Consider the following 17345-nt stretch of genomic DNA (forward strand, 5'->3'; position numbering starts at 1 on the left):
AGATACTTGGTATGTATATCCATGAAGCATGGCATCAATGAATAATCTGTAAAGTGCCAACATTTGGTGAAACCCGATATAAATATGTTCTATCTACCCATTCTCCCTCCGCTCGCTATCAAGACCTCGCTTTGTTGTTCATGGTCGTCAAAAAGTCAATCACGGTCGTGTACGTGACCAACAAGATCCCTCCGCCGGGACAGAAGCGGGCCAACTTGGGCACGAGTCCCTTGTACAGGGCGCTGACGCCCTCCTCGCGGATGACGGTGGCTAATGCCGGAAAGGCCCAGTTGTACTTGCGGACCTGGTGCGGGGAGGTGGCGACGCTCTGGATGCGCGACTTGACCACGTCGAAGGGGGTGTTGACGAAGATGCCGGCCGTACCGCCCAGGCTGCCGGCGATCAGGTCGTTGGTCATCTGCCCGGCCTTTGTGTCGGCCTTGGGCAGCAACGCGCGGATCTGGAAGATGCACCCAAAGTAGGCGGCGTTCCACACCACGGACCGCCACATGGTGCACTCGAACCCCTGGAAAAACACCGACAGTCCCTCGTTCCGCGCCAGCTTGCCCACGCAGTCGACCACGTTCTTGTACTGGCTCGCGTTGGCCGGGTTCTGCATCCGCAGCTTGACCACCTCGAAGGGGCAAATGACAAAGCTCTCGGCGACACCCGCGCTGGCCCCCGTCACGATCGACAGCGGCTGCGTCATCTTCTCCTGCCCGAAGAGTTTCTGGTAGAAGTTGCCGAAGGCGGCGTTGGAGGCGAACTTGGTTGCTCTGCAAAAAAGATATCGTTAAGCCATAAAGAAAACAACGTGAGGATCGAGTGGCCTGGCCCCCTTTGGGGGGTAGGTAGCAACGAAAGCCACATGGTTGTGCTTCTTACCTTTTTGGTGCTTCCATGAGTATAGGAGCTCCAATGGCTCTGTAAAAGACCCGGATCCTAAAAGTCACTCGGGGGTGTCAGAGATCAGGGAATTCAAGTTGGCCACCATCCATTAGATGAGAGACTCACCCTTCCTGGTACAGGATCTTCCTCCCGCAGTCAATCATCCCGGTGTACTGTCTAGAGGTTGAATTCTGCAATTGTCTAGCCAAGGAATAAAAAGGGGGATCGTCAGCAGACTGACTTGACGATAGCCTTGTGCCTTCTGCCAAAGGTCTCCAAAGGGTTTTGTCCCCCCTGTTCTCCTTCCCAGAAGATGAACTTACAATCTCGTTTTGATAACATCCAGAGGATACCTGCGTGGGGATCGTCCCTCTGGTCAATACCTTTCTCATACCTCCCAGAAGGGGGGAAAGTCATTTCTTTTGCTTACATGACAAGAACCTGCAAATGGAGCTTTAGAAGGACAGACCAAAAAAGTGAAAGGCAGAACCAAAGCAAACATACCTCACTAACACCAGCGACAGCACCTGCCAGGAACTGATACCGAAACGGCACCGTGGCCTGTTTCTCTTTGATTTGAGGTGCAGGTACAGATACAGGTGCCGCGGCGGTTGTAGCCTCGCCGTCCACGACGGGCACTGGAGTCAACTTGACCGCCGACATTTCGAGTGACAAGGAGGCAAGTTTTGTAAACGATTTAGAATGATTTGGCCGTCTTCCAAGTACGGACGAGTCTTTCTTTCCTTCTCCCTTTCTCTACCTCCAAATGAGTGAGCCAAGGATGATTGATAGAAGAAAAACCCCGCCCAACCACAAACCCGGGGAATCGCGTCTGCGTCTAGTGAAACACTCTCAAGTCAAAACGCCGACAGGTTGCAAATGGATGTCAGCCGACATAGAGAGAACTCATCGGCGCCCATACACGCCCAGGTGATTGTCAGCGGTGAGAAACTGGGAGAGAGAGAGAAGAGAAGGAGACAAAACTACCAGAGTATTACTGGTCTGCCAGCAATACATGGCCCAGGTATTGGGAGGGGCGTGGAGGGTGATCGGGAGACAAAAACGCACCGCCTGTTTTTTTTGTTCGAGTCCCACGTTTCTGACAATTTCACTTGCCATTCTTTACCCATGGTAACGACGGGTTTCGGAAACAAATGCTGGTGGATCCCAAAGACCCCGAGGGCGGCGGAATGCAACCGGTGGCTTTCCCCGCCCTTGGTTAGACCGACCTAGACAACTCTAGATACTCACCTCTAGACATTGATTGAAACACCTCGTAGCGAAATGAATGAAAGGAACTTGGCGAGTCGGGGGGAGACTGGAGAGGATGGAGAGCTGGAGCTGGAGCTGGAGATCTGGGTATCTATTGCTATCCACCACCTCTGAATCGAAAGTGGGATTTCGCCTTGTCGTACTTTCTATCTCGTATACACAACCCGAGTGAATGAGACCGGGGGACTGCATCCCATCTCCAGAGATGGTATATGCTACAGTAGAGCGTGGGCGTCTTCCCAGCCTAGATTCATACCTACATAGGGTAGATGTAGGTATATTTGGATCTTCCTTGCCTAATAGCAAGAGATGTAGTGGTCGGTTCTTCACTTTCCATACGAACAAAGCCATGTGCTATAGGTTGAATTCCCTCGAAAAACCAACCAACGGGCGGCCCTGCCCTGCCCTGCCCTCCTGCCCTTCATCGAATCTCCCCCATTTTGATCTACAACTTTGACTTCCTCGCGGCCAGCTTCGCCAGGACTTCACGAGTCATCCTCTGCGGTTCCGAGACGCCGCCGCTGCCTTCCTCGGTCTCGAACGAGCGGCCGAAAAAGTCGATCGAGTTCCTGATGGCTTCTTCCATGGTGACGTTCTCCCACCGCCGCATCATCTCCTTCTGGATCTTGATGGAGCGCGGGCCGCACTCCTCCAGCTCGACCAGCCACTGCTCGACGGCCTCGTCCAGCTTCTCCTGGTCCTCGACCACCTTCTCGACGAGGCCCCAGCGCTCGGCCTCGTCGGCGCCGATCTTGTCGCCCAGGTAGAACAGCCGCCGGGTCCGCCCCCAGCCGATCAGGCTGGTGATGAGCGCCGCCTCGACGACGCTGGGCACGCCCACTTTGACCTCGGGCATGCCGAAGACGGCGTTCCGGCTCGCGACGCGGAAGTCGCACGACACGGCCAGCTCGAGCCCGCCGCCCAGCGTGTACCCGTTGAGACGCCCGATGACGGGAACGGGGCACTCGCGCAGCGACTTGCAGGCGTGGTGCATGGTGGTGATGAAGGCCCGGCCGACCTCGGGCGTGGTCAGCGTGGCCATCTCGTTGATGTCGGCGCCGCCGACGAACGCCTTGGTGCCGTGTCCGGTCAGCACGATGGCGAGGAGGTCCTTGTTTTGCTGCACCACCTCGGACAAGGTCTTGGGGATCTCCCTCATGATGTGCGAGGACAGGGCGTTGAGCTTGTCCGGGCGGGAGATGGTGAGAGTCGCCACGGTGCCCGTTTTCCGCCTCGAGATGTGCGTGAGAAGGTTGCCGACTGATTTTGACGCCATATTGGATGGGTGATGGGTGACTTGAGTGACTTTGCTCTCTTTGTTTTCCTCCCTTACACACACTCACACACACACTCTCTCTATCTCTCTATACCAGATCTCTCGCTGTCGCTCGCTGTCGCTCGCTGTCCGTCCTTGCCTGTTGACTATTATGCGGGAAATTGGATTACTTCTCTTCTATTGGTGCACCCCGCCGGATTATCACTTTTCTCTCAGAAAAATTTCCAAGTCACATTGCTACCTAGGTACTGTCAATAGAAGCTGCGAGTCTCGGCATACCACGGAGCAATGTTCCCCTTGACTGAGGTGGCTGGCTAGACCGGCATCGGCTCTTGCACGGGTGATACGGGACCTTCCCCCTCCCCGTGACCGAGTTTGCAAATTGGTTGGTTGGTTGGTTGCCTTGCTTGGACCTTTTGTCGTCCATATCATCATCTCTTGGTGATTGCTGTAGAATATCTTTCTGGGGAATTCTCAAGACATTGCTCATACTACGACCCGTCTTTCTCAGGACTGAATGACCCTGTCTACACGTCTCCCTCGTCGCGCCGGCAAACAAGGCTGTGACCCCCTTGGCGGGTAGTATTGCCAAGATGATTGTAATGACCGTCAGACGAATGGCTGGCAAATCAACTTATTATTGTAAATAGCCCCAGTTTCGGTAATTTACTTGGTCACTACCGAGTATATGCCATGGATGGAGGTGAGAAACTACTCGTAGTGGTTCAGGTCATCCCCAAAGAGCCCCGGCTCCCACGACGCTACGAGGCACTTCATTCGAGAGTAGATGACGAGGTCTCACGCAGGTAATAACAATACCGGGGTACATGGTTTGTAGCGAGCTCAAATCCCTCGTCACAGTCACGTGATCGAGCACGATAGGTCGTCCCTACTCGTTCGTAGAAGATGGTCTGGCGGTGATCACACGCGTTGATAACTTTTTCTCGACTCTGGAAATTTTGTTCTCGGGAACAGAACACGCCGTTCCGGGCATATGCATCTCCAAAGACTGTGCAAAATACCTCGTTGGAGACGTTGAGACCATGGATAATGACCCGAGGAAGTGGTAATGCACGGGACGCGGGAATACGTGGCTTCCGGGGTTTTCTTTTCGAATCTAGAAGCGTTGCGTGCTCGCTGGTGGTCACCACCGGGGGGGTAATGCACACTCAGGTTTGGAAACACAGATACCTCGCTCGTGTGTCGACGAGTTACTCGGTATACGAGTAGGTACACATACTACTACGAGGTACGAATAGTGTGCCCACTAGCGTCAAACCCTCTTCCTGCTCCGTACATACTTTACTCTTTACTTACAAGGGTATGGGCCAGATGGATGGAGACCCTCGGGTCAACCGAGGTGGGACCCCGCGATCCCTCGCATCCCAGATCCCGCGCTTACGACTCGTAATTCTGCAAGGAGCCGAACCTTCCGAGGCTGTGCCCCGCGATCGTCTCCACAAGCCTCGTGGATGGACTTTTATCGCCACCGGTGTCCCTGGTTCCCCCGAGCTTTACCCCAGAGACGGGCTAGTCATGCCTTTTTTCCGGACGTTGAGGCGCGGGCACCGGGGGGGAGGGGAGTTGGGTTTTTTTCTTTCGAGACATCTCGTAGGTACCGTACCTACCGCACCTGGGAATCTGGGAGTTTTTGCCAAGGGGGTGGATGGGTGGTAAGAAAGCGGGGGAAGTATTTGGCTTGGTTTTGTGTGTATTGTCTCTCAGGGCTTGCGGTCCGCACATCTTCAAGCGAATGCGGGCGCGTTGCTTAGGGGCCTTTGTAACCAGTCACCTCTTACCTATACCTATACCTATAGCTGTACCTATACCAGTCCCTACCTACGGTATAGCAGTACCAAGAAACCCCTGAAGCAAACACACCAGCCCCCCCGTTTCCCAAAACCTGATCGCGATAAAGAAATTTTAATCATTACAAGCCATGGCGACCAGTTACAAAGTCCCGGCGGTCGTGGACCTGAGGCACCACTACATCAACGGCGAGTACGTGCCGTCGAGCGAGCCCGCGACACTCACCCTCCTCAACCCTACCGACGGGTCCGTCGTGACCGAGCACATCCCCGTCGCCGGGCGCGACGACGTCGACCGCGCCGTCAAGCACGCCGAGGCCGCCTTCAACGGCGAATGGAGCCGCATCACGTCGCTGCAGCGTAGCCAGCTCATCAACCGGCTGGCCGACCTGGTGGAGGAGCATCTCGAGGACATCCTGCGGCTGGACTCGCTGTCGTCGGGCGTGCCCATCTCGTTGATCCCGAAGCGTGAAAAGAATTACATTGTGAACACGTTGCGGTATTTTGGTACGTTTCCTACCTCATATAACAATGATGTCCTTGCGGCTGCGGTGCGCGGCTTTGATACCTGTCAGGAAAGGGAGCTGTCCAAGAAAATTTTGATTCGTTTCTCATCATGTTGTCTCTATAGCCGGCTGGTGCGATAAACAGAACGGCGACTATTTCCCTGCCGACGACGGCTTCGTTAAACTGGTCCGCCATGAACCTCTGGGGTACGTATGCCGCATGCGACCTTGACTGGCGTCACTTGAAACGAGAAAAAAAAAAAAAAAAGACAATGGCTGATAACAACTCGCCCACAGTGTCTGCGTGGGCATCTGCCCGTTCAACGGCCCCGTCTCGACCATGATCCTCAAGGTCGGCCCAGCCCTCGCGACCGGCAACGTCATCATCATAAAACCGTCCGAGAAGACACCCCTCGGCCCGCTCGCCATAGCGCCCCTGTTCAAACTCGCCGGCATCCCCGATGGCGTCGTCCAGGTCCTCACCGGTCCTGGCAGCACCGGCGCCCTCTTGGCCGCCCACATGCGTGTCCGCAAGGTCTCGTTCACGGGGTCGGTCCCCACGGGGAAAAAGATCCAGATCTTGGCTGCTGAGAGTAATCTGAAAAGAGTGACTTTGGAGTTGGGTAAGCCTAGTGTTCTTGCCCCTTTCTCTCTTCGAAATCACACGGTTGACCCTGTTTGTTACGATTGCAGGAGGCAAAAGCCCCGCCGTGGTCTTTGGAGACGCCAACATCGACAATGCTGTCACGTGGACCAGCAACGGTATCCTTACCCGCACGGGCCAAATGTGCGTCGCGGCGTCGAGGGTGTACGTGCAAAAGTCCGTGGCCGAAGAGTTCACCCAGAAATACGTGCAGAGGCTGAAGGACGCGGTCAAGGACTTTGGCGATCCTCAGGACCCGGATGTCTCATACGGACCACTGGTTGATGACATTGCCTTTACACGCGTCAAGAAGATGATTGAGCGGGGCAAGGATGAGGCACGCCTGGTCGTGGGTGGAAACACGCTGTCAAACACGGGTTGTTTCATCGAGCCGACCGTCTTTGTCGACCCCAAACCCGACGCGCAGGTCCTACGCGAGGAAGTCTTTGGCCCCGTCGCCGTGGTCCAGACATTTGAGACCGAAGACGAGGTCGTCAACCTGGCCAACGACACCGAGTATGGCTTGATGGCAGGCGTCTTCACCACAGATATTAACCGGGCACTTCGGGTGTCGGCCAAAATCGATTCGGGCGTCGTCGGCATCAACTGCGTCAGTGTGGTATGTGTTTCGTCCCCTTCTTCCACAAACTCGAGTTCTGCCCACGGTTTGGCTCACTGCGTCAGATGAATTTACAAGTCCCCTTTGGCGGCAAGAAGGCTTCTGGCATTGGCAGAGAGTTTGGTTCCTACGTAAGGTGCTTCCCCAATCAGTCAAATGCTGGCCTGCTGACGAGAATAGGTGCTTCGAGCTTATACCGAACCGAAGACCATCATTATTAAGTATGTCTGATGATTTTTGGTGTCGTCAAAACTACTGTGTGACTAACTAAAGAACACAGTATGAATCTCCCGTAAGGGTCCATGAGCCCACACTCAGGGCAAGGCCGGCATACATCGGCGCTTGGTCCAGGAAGGGATAGGTGGAAAGAAGTGAGGAATTGACGTTTCGACATTGGGCGTCCCATGGATTTTGTGAATAACATTTTCACGTTGCTGCGAGGCCGGGTTGACGCCGCGTCTTTCCCATTTATGCCGGAACCACCCAGCCACAAGGCTGCTTGTGACGGGTGACCAAGTGATATATATATCAATGAATAGTTGACAAAGACGGCTGGGGTCCCGTAAATGCACCATTGCCCAGCGTCATAAAAGTGTTATCCTCTTCAGCCATGAAATCTCCACCATGTTGCGTCTCATTAAAGAAGGAGAAGAACGGAGGCAGTGGCAGGTGCATATCCGAAGACAAGACCGTATCTCTGGCCGGAGAGATGTGGTCGATGGATGCTTGGGGTCCACGTGAAGTGCCTCTGGTCACGGTGGAATCGGCTTGAGACGCTGCCCCCGCTGGGGAAGTTTCCCAGTGCGAGCGCGCTGAAGGATCATTGATAGCTCTCGAAAGGGTCTTCTCTGGGTCGGACATGACTCCATAGTCCAACACGGACCATAAATTTCGTAGATCCGAAGTATCGAGTGGTGTAGACAGGGGTTCTGGTGCGAGTAACCTTGCGTATCTGGAACTGATGGACCAGAAAGTCCGGAGACCCGATGCCTGTTTCAAAGGGTTCAGCGCGAGTGCGGGATGATCCAAAAGATATACTAACCATGAGTCTCGTGTTGTTCCAGTATTTGCCGATATCATCCAGATAGGCGAGAGTGGAATTGAGAAAGTTCATCGAGTTCTGTGAAAGCTCGACATTGTCGGCGTTGGTGTACAGGGCATGAATGCTGCCCGCCACTAGAAGACAGTAGCCGTAAAAGGAAGTTGAAGCTTGAAATCCGACGTCTTTTGCCGCTCCAAATACCATTGTCAGATGACCGGCGTGTTCGAGGCCTAGCTTCAACGTCCGCGCAAACCATGTCGTCGGTGTTTTGGCTGCAGTGGCATCACTGCGCATGCGAAGGGTGAAGGGATGAGCGAGGAGGCAGTGGCAGAGATGAAAGATCATGCGGGAGAAGATCATGTGCCCTGCCACTTGAGGATCGGTGCTCCCATCGTCCTTGAGGCTGTGCTGGCGAATTAGCCCGTTAAATGGGGCGCCAGTATCCAGACAAGACTCGAAGAACAGTAAGCTAGAGCTTATGGCCACATGCTCGGACTGGGGATTCCAAGGCGGGGCCTCGTGACTCGTCTCTGGCGTATCGAGCATATACCGAGCACAACGACCTAACGTACGTGCCATGAGGACCACGAGGGCGAATTGCCCGGGTCGGTAGGTTGATTGCTCATTGAGAGCGCCCACATTGTTGAGAAAATCCGTCTTCTGTGGAATCATCTGACGAAAGTGGGTTTCATCACACGGTAATTGTACCTGGCAGTCGGCGTCAAGTATAACTGAAGGTCGCTGTCTGGAGCAAGCAACAAAGCGGTCGAGCAGATAGACGGACCAGAACAATCGGCGCCGTTCCTCTTGGTCCACGATGGGAAGTGCAGGGTCGGGTTCTCGCATGAGATGAAGATCTTGACTGATCCGTACGGCAAGGCCAGTCTTGACCCATGCGGCACGTCTGCGTCCAGCTGTTCCAGTTTAGAAACGGTTGGCAAGGCAAAGGGTAGGGGCTCTTACCAGCTGAATCAATCACCGACACCAGGGCGAGCGCTTGAACAATCGCTGTGTCCGCCGCTTCGTCTAGAGCATAACCAGCCGTGACGATCAGTTCCCACGACCTCATAGCGTATCCATCTCGTGCCTCAGCATGCTTGCCGTGAAAGTAAGGGTCACTAGAGTATCGCATGGCAGCGGCCAAAAAGGCAAAAAGCAGGAAGTCCGGCCAAGTGTCATCCTCAAGCTTCTGACGAAATTTGGCTTCATGAAAAAATGCATATGGCTGATTATGACAACGCAAGAAGAAAGTGTCGCAAGCCCTCAATAATACCGGCTTTGGGGGTAGATGCTTGTAATTTCTGTGCCGTCAGAACAAAGAGGAGATTCCATTTGGGTGAAGACTGGTAGACTTACGGTTGACCAGGACTTCGTGGGTTGGTGCCTTCAGGAGAACGCGGCTTCTCGCTGCATACGCTGCGAGGGCGTAGATTCTTGCCAGAACCAGTGGAGAGGCCCTGCTGTTGTGCCAGAGCATTCACAAGCATGGGTATACAGCTGCAAGGTCGAGTTCAGCCATGTGATAGAGCTACACAAACACACACACACTTTTGGGGGGTTTGGGGGTTTGGGGAGCTCGGGGGGGAGGGAGCCACATACGAATTTAGGCTGGTAAGTTGAGATACCTTGGCTTCCAAGGAACCCAGTCGGGCCAAAACATCATCCTAGACGACGCGCGAGTTATGACATGTCTCGAGAAGGGAATCTGAATGTCCAATACCTCTTTCGAGTATGTTGAGTTGTTTCGATATGGCGTAGGATCCATATCACCCCAATTGGTGTCACCCAGATAGTGGCATTCCTGGTTCAAGCGCTCGCAGAACGAGCAACTCGGTCTCTCTCCGGAACAGCGAACTTTTTTGCGCCTGCGGACAAACTTAGCCAAAAGGCATCATCACTCGAGAAGGCGAGCGTGGTACCTGCAGGTTGAACACGCTTGCCGGACCCGTTTGATGCCACGAGCCTGAGCGTCGGCCGTCTCAGTTTGTTCAGACATGGCTATACAATATTTTTCTGAGGGGGAGGAGGTGGAGGGGGGAGGGGGAGAACAGCGAGGATTTGTAAAAGACAAAGGACAAACGACACCTGAGGTACAAAAGAGTGGGAAGATTGAAGTGGCGACGATTCAAGTGGGCGAATTGGTGCCAAGCCAGCGACTTTCTGCCTCGGCGGGACGTGGAACCTGTGACTTGTTCACAGTTGGGCACAAGTACAAATACAACTATGTACGAAGGGGGAGGGCGCAAGGGCGACGGTTGGGCAGCACCAGAGCCAAAGCCCTGGGAGCCAGAGAGCCAGACTGGGGGGCAGCTGGGGGGTACAGGTACCAGTAAGTGCAGTGTCACTAGCCCCAAAGACAAGCACAAACACTAGGCCGCAGCCTACCTAGTCCCCCATGACACCTAACAAAAAAGGGAGTCAGGTGCCTGTTGCTCCCCGTCCCCTTACCCCTCACAGACTGAGGACGGGCTGGAGGATAATTTGGACTGGGAAGGTCAGGGAGCAACTGCATGGTCATCTTTCTCCTCAATAGGCCTTGGGCCTTGGACCTTGGACCTTCTCAACCGGTGTCTCCGCTCTAGGTGACATCAGTAGCCTCAAGACACCCACCCAGATGTTTGCTGGGGTTTTGCTGGAGTTAGAAGTTTTGAACTTTGCTCCCAAGGTTAGAGTGGAGTGACCCTTGTGCATGGTCAGAGCCTTCCACACTGCTGTGTACTTGTAACCTGCTCTGCCCGGACCAAACACGGAACAACCTCAGCTAGACAAAAATGGAGAGGAGCCATCACGACTTGGGTTAGACTCAAAGGTTGCTCAATGGTCCTCGATTGTCCTCGATAATGGGTGGTGTCTGGTCCGTTCTTTGTACGATCCTTGTCGCTCGTGGAACCCTTGGCTAGTGTGACTAGGTAACTTACCCTTGAAGAGTGACCACTGACCTCTAGAAGAAGCTGAAGGAGGAAAGAGAGGGGGGGCCTGTGCCTGAAATTATACCTCTACTTGTACTTGTAGGTACTGGTCCACCCTTTCAGAGGAACCCTCTGGTGGCGGTCGGCAGGTGGCAAACCACTTGGACGCAGGGCCCAGGGCCCAGACTGCTGGGTCGCAGGGAACCTGATGGTGCTGCTCGTTCCCTGCTCAGGCCGCTACCTCTACTCTCCTTCTCACTTCGGGTCAAGTGCCGCTTCCACTCCCCTTCATCCGTCCCCCGTGAGACAAATCAAATCCTTCACGCTTGCGCAGCCCCAGTCCCGCATCGCCATGCCCGGGGAACGCGGGGCGTCACCAGGATCATCTGTCCCGTGCGTGGTCCGGAGCATGAAATCAATATCCTCACATGTCGCTTAGCATATTTTTCAGAAAGTTCCCACAGCTCTCTCCCGTCAACACCAAGAACCATCCCACCCACGCCTGCAAGACACACACACACACACTCTCTCTCTCTCTCTCTCACACACATACTCTCGAGATCAATTTCCCTTCAACAACCCACCCCTCTCAATTGTCCCTCAGCTCATCACCAACCATGGCCAACATGAACTCAAAGTGGAAGGAGAGGCTCACGGAGAAGCAGCTGGAAAGGAAGAGGAGGCTGGATAGAATCAACCAGCGAAATTATCGGAGTCAGTTCAAGGAGAGCGAGGCCGAACTGGGCTACTTGCGCCTCCTCGCAAGAAGTGACCAGCTCGAAGTCTTGAAAAAGCTGATGGAGGAGAACAACCGTTACAAAACCCAGATTGCATGGCAACAGTCCAGGCTCGATGCCATCGTGCTGATGCACGGTGCCCACGATCGATCGGATCAAGCCACCATGTCCATCTCTGCCAGAACCCCTCCTTCATCGGTGCTGGGGGGCAGTCCGATGCGCGGCACAGACAACTTTCCCCCGCCATCGGACTATTCCTCTCCCTCGGCCACCTCAGTGACCACCTCCAAAGTCCTGCACGAAGATGTACCCTGGTTCATGACGAGGACCTCCATGTTTTTCCAGGTGGCCAAGGATACAGGGTTTCAGACCAAAGACATCGGAGACGATATATCCGTGAATGACTTCCTCGAATCTTTCATGGCTTGGAAAATCCAGCACGGCTACGGCAACAACAACATACAACTCCTCATCGACTACTCCAACTACGCGTTCCAGACCACAGTTGGTGAGTACAGCCACCCGCCACCTGCTTTTTGTCTGGTACGAGCTCGCTGACGGTTTACCCTGCAGAAGAAGTAGATCGAACCGTGAGGTCCAAAACATTGATGCAGGATATTTACGCCGCACTCGTCTACGGGCATCCGTGGCCTTCCCCATCATCCCGAGCAACATTGGAGGAAGATCTTCTCCCCAATCTCAGCGAACGAAGCCGTCATCACCGTGCTGCCGCTCTGTGTGCATTCCGGGGACTGTATCGATGGAGGGACAGATTCTTTTCCGAAATAGAGTTTGTGGCAATTTTTTGGACCACTTACAGATACTACCTGGTAGGTCATGACTTCAGATGGACCGTGCAAGATTCGTGACTAACCAGCCTTTACAGTTTCTCATCTTTCCAACAGTCGAAAACTGGTCGCAGTTCCCTCGATGGCAGCGTCCGACCAAATCCCAGCTTCTCCTCCAGCACTCCTGCTTCGTGGATGGAATCGTATGGTGAGTTGCAGATACCGGTCGATGGGCGGGTGTCATTGCGGCTATGCGTGACGGGATAGTGACCTGATTACTGATACTGAACAGGCCTGAACTGCGCGACCGGCTAATTGTCGGGTTCCCGAAATACGACGAAGAGAGGCTCATCTGGGCTCTGACCCGGAACATGAGAATCAACGCTCACGGCCTCCGCCCACACCAGCTGTTGACGCTTAAGCCGGATGTGTCGGATTTTGAAATGGAACCTTCCCTGAGGTCCATCGTCTGTGATCCGTCTAGCTTCACGGTATTACCTGCCTTCCGGCGCTCGTGTCCCGAGTTCGCAGACCTAGCCATCTCCACCGCCGAGGAGCAATGTTTTGCTCCGTACGTCGGAAGTGATGCCGATTCAACCCCCGGTCATCAACCGCATGATTTTCCACAAGAGCAGCCTTGCAACTCGGGTCCGCTTTATCCGCAGGTAAGTCCTCATCACAACCACAGGGATGACCGTGGAAGCTTACGTGCTATTTCACCAGGTGTCTCCGGTCATGAACAATGCACCGCAGCCAAAGACTCAATTCATGCCCGAAAACGACCATCCCGCCGCAGCGCAACTACCCGATCTCGGATCCACAGATCCATTTTTTGATTTTTTCTCACAAGAGCTCGCGTCCATGGCCGATGATCATCGAATGCCCATGTCCCCTGGAGGTACAATGGGTGGATTCCGCGATCTCAATTTCCTAGACGATATGTTCGACTTTGATTGTGCAACATCGTTGACCGATCCGACGCTGAGACCATGATTATATGCCTTCCACACATGGCTGTTGCTTAGCCAACATTTGTTGTATCAAAATTGTAAATTCAATTCAAGCGAACAATGGTGCAAGGGATCGGGAATTTTACGGGGACTACTGGCATGGGATCACAGTGGACAGGGCCTCAGCGCTGAACTGGTCATCTATACTTGACGTATAGTGGTGACGGTACACTTTATGTCCGCGAGTTGTTAAATCTACCGGCGCTAATCACCTGGGAGAACATCTGATCAAATCCACAAGTCATGAGCTCAATAATGTTTCCCCATGGGTCCTGCATGTAGAGAGCAGCCTCCCCAGGCACCGGATGGACCTTTTCGCCTACCAGCTTGCCTCCCAACCTCTCGCACGCCGCCACCGTCTCGTCAATGTCTGCAACGACAAACCCGACATGGAAGAAGCCGCCTCGCGTGTAACTGTCTGGGCCCCATTCGGGTCTTTGGTGTGGCCCGTTATATTTTGGTGCAACGAATTCGAAGATTTCGAAGCCGATCCCGTTCGAAGCAGTAAGGATAATTGACCGAACTCGCTGCAGCTCCTTGCCATAAACTGGGGTGTGTGTTAGTTCCAGGGTCCAGACAACTTCAACATACCGATCACGAGCGTCACACACTTTTCCGAGGCACGCCACCAGCATCTTCGGCATTCATAGTGTTATCTGGCACCAGGACCTTGAGGCCCAAGACTTGCGTGTAGAACTCGGCCGCTTTGGCGGCATCCGGTACCGAGATCGCGACATGGTTGGGATGCGAGATGATGGCCATGGCAGATAGAGTATTTTGCAACGGCTCACAAGTCGTCGAGAGGGGGCGTGTAGTGATTGGCGTGCGAGGGAGACACAGTCTCTTTCTCCTGTATTATAGCCATTTCTATATCAGCTGGTTGTCGCTCCACTAAAAATTACCTAATCCAACAGGGACTAACCAGATTGGTACAAATCCTGCCTCCCGTGCTCCCCAGCTCAGAAATCAGTACTCCACAACCACCTTCAACTTTGCCAAATGTGGGGGAGAACCGGTAACGAGTCGTAACAGAAACAGACTCGGCCCACGGTCCCTCTATTAATTTCGACCCTTTCCTACTCTCCCCCAGAACCTCACAAAGCAGGCTAGCAAGAGAAAGACAACTCGCGCCCCCCCTCCATTTCCGAAGCAAGGGCCGCCCCCCTCTCTCTTATCGTATGACAAAACATGTCCGTGGACAACTTGCTAGATTTCTTTGAATTTGCCGAGACTTCGTCAGTCCCGCAACCCGTGCCCTGTGCCGAGGAGACCCCCAAACCACGCCAGCCCCGGAACAAGACAGCAAAGCGCGCGTCCAAGGCCTGTCGGTCGTGCAGAGCACGCAAGGTCCGGTGCGACTTTGTATACACGGGGGCACCATGCACAAATTGTAAATTGGATCGGGTGGATTGTATTATCCCGGATAGAATCGGGAACAAAGCGTGAGGTGACCTTCCTTGTGTTCCCCAGAAAGGTTTCTCTCTGTGTCTAGGTTCAACTGACTTCCGCCAGTGGGAATGGCATTACCAAGCCGAAACCTCTAGAGGCAGCGGAGCCAAGCGGAGAGCACAACAATGGAAGGGGCGACATCGACGGGCTCACGGGCCAGCCTCGCAATGCTCGCAGTCGCCTGTACCAATATGCCTGCGGGCTAGCTGGTACGTCGTGAATCACCTTGCCGTAACAGGCAAATGAGCTAACAAACGCTGGTATGATTGTAGCGGGAACCACAGCACAGGAACCTCGACAGCCGCCCATGGGCGACTGGTACAAGTCTCCCTCGCAGAGCTCCCGCCCCTCGAGACCGTCGCTGGGAGAGTCGATCGCCGACTTGGCCGCCGTGCCGGGCTTCATCAAGCCTCCTCCCCACTGCATCTCTGCCACGGACCTGGCCTATCTGACCTCGCAAGGGGCGCTGCAGATCCCGTCGACGCAACTCCGAGAAGAACTCCTCAACGCCTTTATCGAGCATGTCTATCCCTTCCTCCCGCTCATCAATGTGCATGAGCTGGCAAGCACCGTGGCCTCGGGCGATGCATCGACGGGTCAACTGAGCCTGACGCTTTTCCAAGCGCTGATGCTCGCGGGCACGGCGTTTGTGGACGTAGAGTATTTGCTCAATGCGGGATACCCGTCAAGGTCGGAAGCCACCAAGGAATTTGTCGAGAAAGTCAAGGTGAGTTTTGAACAAATATTCCTGAAAAATCGGAAGAGAAAGCATGGGGAGGATGCTCGTAAAAATGGTCATACCGGATCCTGACGTTTCATGTCTAGTTACTCTGCAAGTACGACTTTGACAGCGACAAGATCGTCACCATCCAGTCCTTGCTCCTGATGGCCTATTGCACGTCGGGGGCCATGTACAAGGACAACTGGCGGTGGATCGACATGGCCATCTCGACGGCCTACTCGATCAACCTGCACTATGACCCGATGACCATCGACACGGGGCCCGGCTCGGACTCGGCGGCGTCGAAGCGGCTGCACAAGCGGCTGTGGTGGTGCGTGTTCATGCTGGCCCAGCAGGTGACGCTGTCGGTGCACATCCCGTGCAAGGCGCCCAACGACGGGGCGACGGTGCCGGTGCTGAGCGAGGACGATTTTGAGATCGCGATGCTGCTGCCCACGGTGCGGTGGCCGGGCGACGAGCGCAGTCTGCTGCGCGACACCAACAAGCAGCGCCTTCTGGCGGTCATGTGCGTCAACATGTGCAAGCTGTCGGCGTGCTTCGAGAACATCCTGGGGCTGCAGTACCAGACGTCGAGCCACGGGTGGGACGCCGACGACCCCAACAAGCGCAGCTACCTGATCCCGCGCGGCGAGGACGTCGACCAGCACAAGATGAAGTGGCAGGAGGACGAGCTGGAGGCGATGCTGACCCAGCTGCCGCTCGAGGCGCAGAGCCCGCCGCGCTCGGCCGGCGACGACGCCGTCGACGTCCACATCAGCCTGTTCCACATGTTCTTCTGCACCGTGCTGTCGATCCTGTACGCGCCGCAGATGTTCCCGCGCAACCCTGGGGGCGCAGCCGCATCGTCCTCGTCTTCTTCTTCTTCTTCTTCTTCTTCTTCTTCTTCTTCTTCTTCTTCTTCTTCTTCTTCTTCCTCCACTACCACCACCACCAACCTCTCTTCCTCCTCATCATCTACCTCTGCCTCTACCAAACCCACGACAACAACAACACCCCTCGCCCCCGGCTCAACCTCCTCCCCGGGGGACAAGATACTCAACTTCCGCGCCATATCCGCGCAGGCCGCGTCCGCCATCACGACGGTGGCGCAACGGCTCGTGGTGCGCGGCCTGATCCCGCTCCTCCCGTCGACCAGCGTCTCGTACATCGTGGTCGCGGGCTTCACGCACGTCTCGGGCCTGCAGTCGCCCAACTACGAGGTGCGCGCCCCGTGCCTGTACCAGCTGCGCCAGTGCCTGAAGCTGCTCGAGAGCCTGCGCGAGAACAACGCGGGCGCGCAGAGCGCCATCTCCTTCCTCGAGGCCGCCACGAGGCGGTTGGGCATGTTTGCGCAGTGAAACGCAATGACTTTCTGCCGGTGATTTCATCCTGGTGATTCTTAGCGGTGATGATCGCCGGGGTTGTGTCATGTGTTATATGTCATACTATGTACTTAATACTCCATACCTATACTTTATGCTACGTACTGCGTACTGCGTACAACGTAGGTACATGTGTACATATATGGCTACTTGCATGCCTGATATATATATATTGAATACGCCTCCAGCATCCGTATCGCCATTTCATATGGTTTTTTTTTTGTTATTACGTGCGTGCGTGCGTGCCTCTCTCTGGATCTCTCTCTCAACGTCCTCCTCTCACAGGGACAGAGCC

General features: G+C 54.7%; 7 protein-coding genes across 7 annotated transcripts; 3 read left to right on the plus strand and 4 right to left on the minus strand.

The window, feature by feature from the left end:
• Positions 1 to 118: 118 nt before the first annotated feature.
• AYO20_03205 (hypothetical protein) lies at positions 119 to 1551 on the minus strand (the record flags this gene model as incomplete). The annotated part of the gene is made up of 4 exons (XM_022641508.1): positions 119 to 776; positions 886 to 942; positions 1015 to 1079; positions 1393 to 1551. The coding sequence occupies 4 exons, from the start codon at positions 1549 to 1551 to the stop codon at positions 119 to 121; spliced, it is 939 nt and encodes a 312-aa protein (XP_022502368.1).
• Positions 1552 to 2605: 1054 nt separating this feature from the next.
• On the minus strand, positions 2606 to 3436 carry AYO20_03206 (hypothetical protein; the record flags this gene model as incomplete). Its single annotated transcript, XM_022641509.1, has 1 exon — positions 2606 to 3436. The coding sequence occupies one exon, from the start codon at positions 3434 to 3436 to the stop codon at positions 2606 to 2608; it is 831 nt and encodes a 276-aa protein (XP_022502369.1).
• A 1939-nt stretch (positions 3437 to 5375) lies between these two features.
• Positions 5376 to 7308, plus strand: AYO20_03207 (hypothetical protein; the record flags this gene model as incomplete). Its single annotated transcript, XM_022641510.1, has 7 exons — positions 5376 to 5751; positions 5876 to 5957; positions 6048 to 6373; positions 6444 to 7012; positions 7078 to 7143; positions 7193 to 7233; positions 7293 to 7308. 7 exons carry the CDS (start codon positions 5376 to 5378, stop codon positions 7306 to 7308), a joined length of 1476 nt encoding a protein of 491 aa, XP_022502370.1.
• A 232-nt stretch (positions 7309 to 7540) lies between these two features.
• On the minus strand, positions 7541 to 9541 carry AYO20_03208 (hypothetical protein; the record flags this gene model as incomplete). The annotated part of the gene is made up of 4 exons (XM_022641511.1): positions 7541 to 8002; positions 8055 to 8968; positions 9018 to 9355; positions 9411 to 9541. The coding sequence occupies 4 exons, from the start codon at positions 9539 to 9541 to the stop codon at positions 7541 to 7543; spliced, it is 1845 nt and encodes a 614-aa protein (XP_022502371.1).
• A 2039-nt stretch (positions 9542 to 11580) lies between these two features.
• AYO20_03209 (hypothetical protein) lies at positions 11581 to 13481 on the plus strand (the record flags this gene model as incomplete). The annotated part of the gene is made up of 5 exons (XM_022641512.1): positions 11581 to 12208; positions 12274 to 12530; positions 12587 to 12696; positions 12781 to 13153; positions 13212 to 13481. 5 exons carry the CDS (start codon positions 11581 to 11583, stop codon positions 13479 to 13481), a joined length of 1638 nt encoding a protein of 545 aa, XP_022502372.1.
• A 190-nt stretch (positions 13482 to 13671) lies between these two features.
• On the minus strand, positions 13672 to 14260 carry AYO20_03210 (hypothetical protein; the record flags this gene model as incomplete). The annotated part of the gene is made up of 2 exons (XM_022641513.1): positions 13672 to 14045; positions 14110 to 14260. The coding sequence occupies 2 exons, from the start codon at positions 14258 to 14260 to the stop codon at positions 13672 to 13674; spliced, it is 525 nt and encodes a 174-aa protein (XP_022502373.1).
• Positions 14261 to 14686: 426 nt separating this feature from the next.
• On the plus strand, positions 14687 to 17026 carry AYO20_03211 (hypothetical protein; the record flags this gene model as incomplete). The annotated part of the gene is made up of 4 exons (XM_022641514.1): positions 14687 to 14940; positions 15011 to 15156; positions 15220 to 15674; positions 15773 to 17026. The coding sequence occupies 4 exons, from the start codon at positions 14687 to 14689 to the stop codon at positions 17024 to 17026; spliced, it is 2109 nt and encodes a 702-aa protein (XP_022502374.1).
• Between the last annotated feature and the right edge of the window lie 319 nt (positions 17027 to 17345).

The sequence above is a fragment of the Fonsecaea nubica genome (assembly GCF_001646965.1).
Source record: "Fonsecaea nubica strain CBS 269.64 chromosome Unknown Scaff15, whole genome shotgun sequence".
NCBI lineage: Eukaryota > Fungi > Ascomycota > Eurotiomycetes > Chaetothyriales > Herpotrichiellaceae > Fonsecaea > Fonsecaea nubica.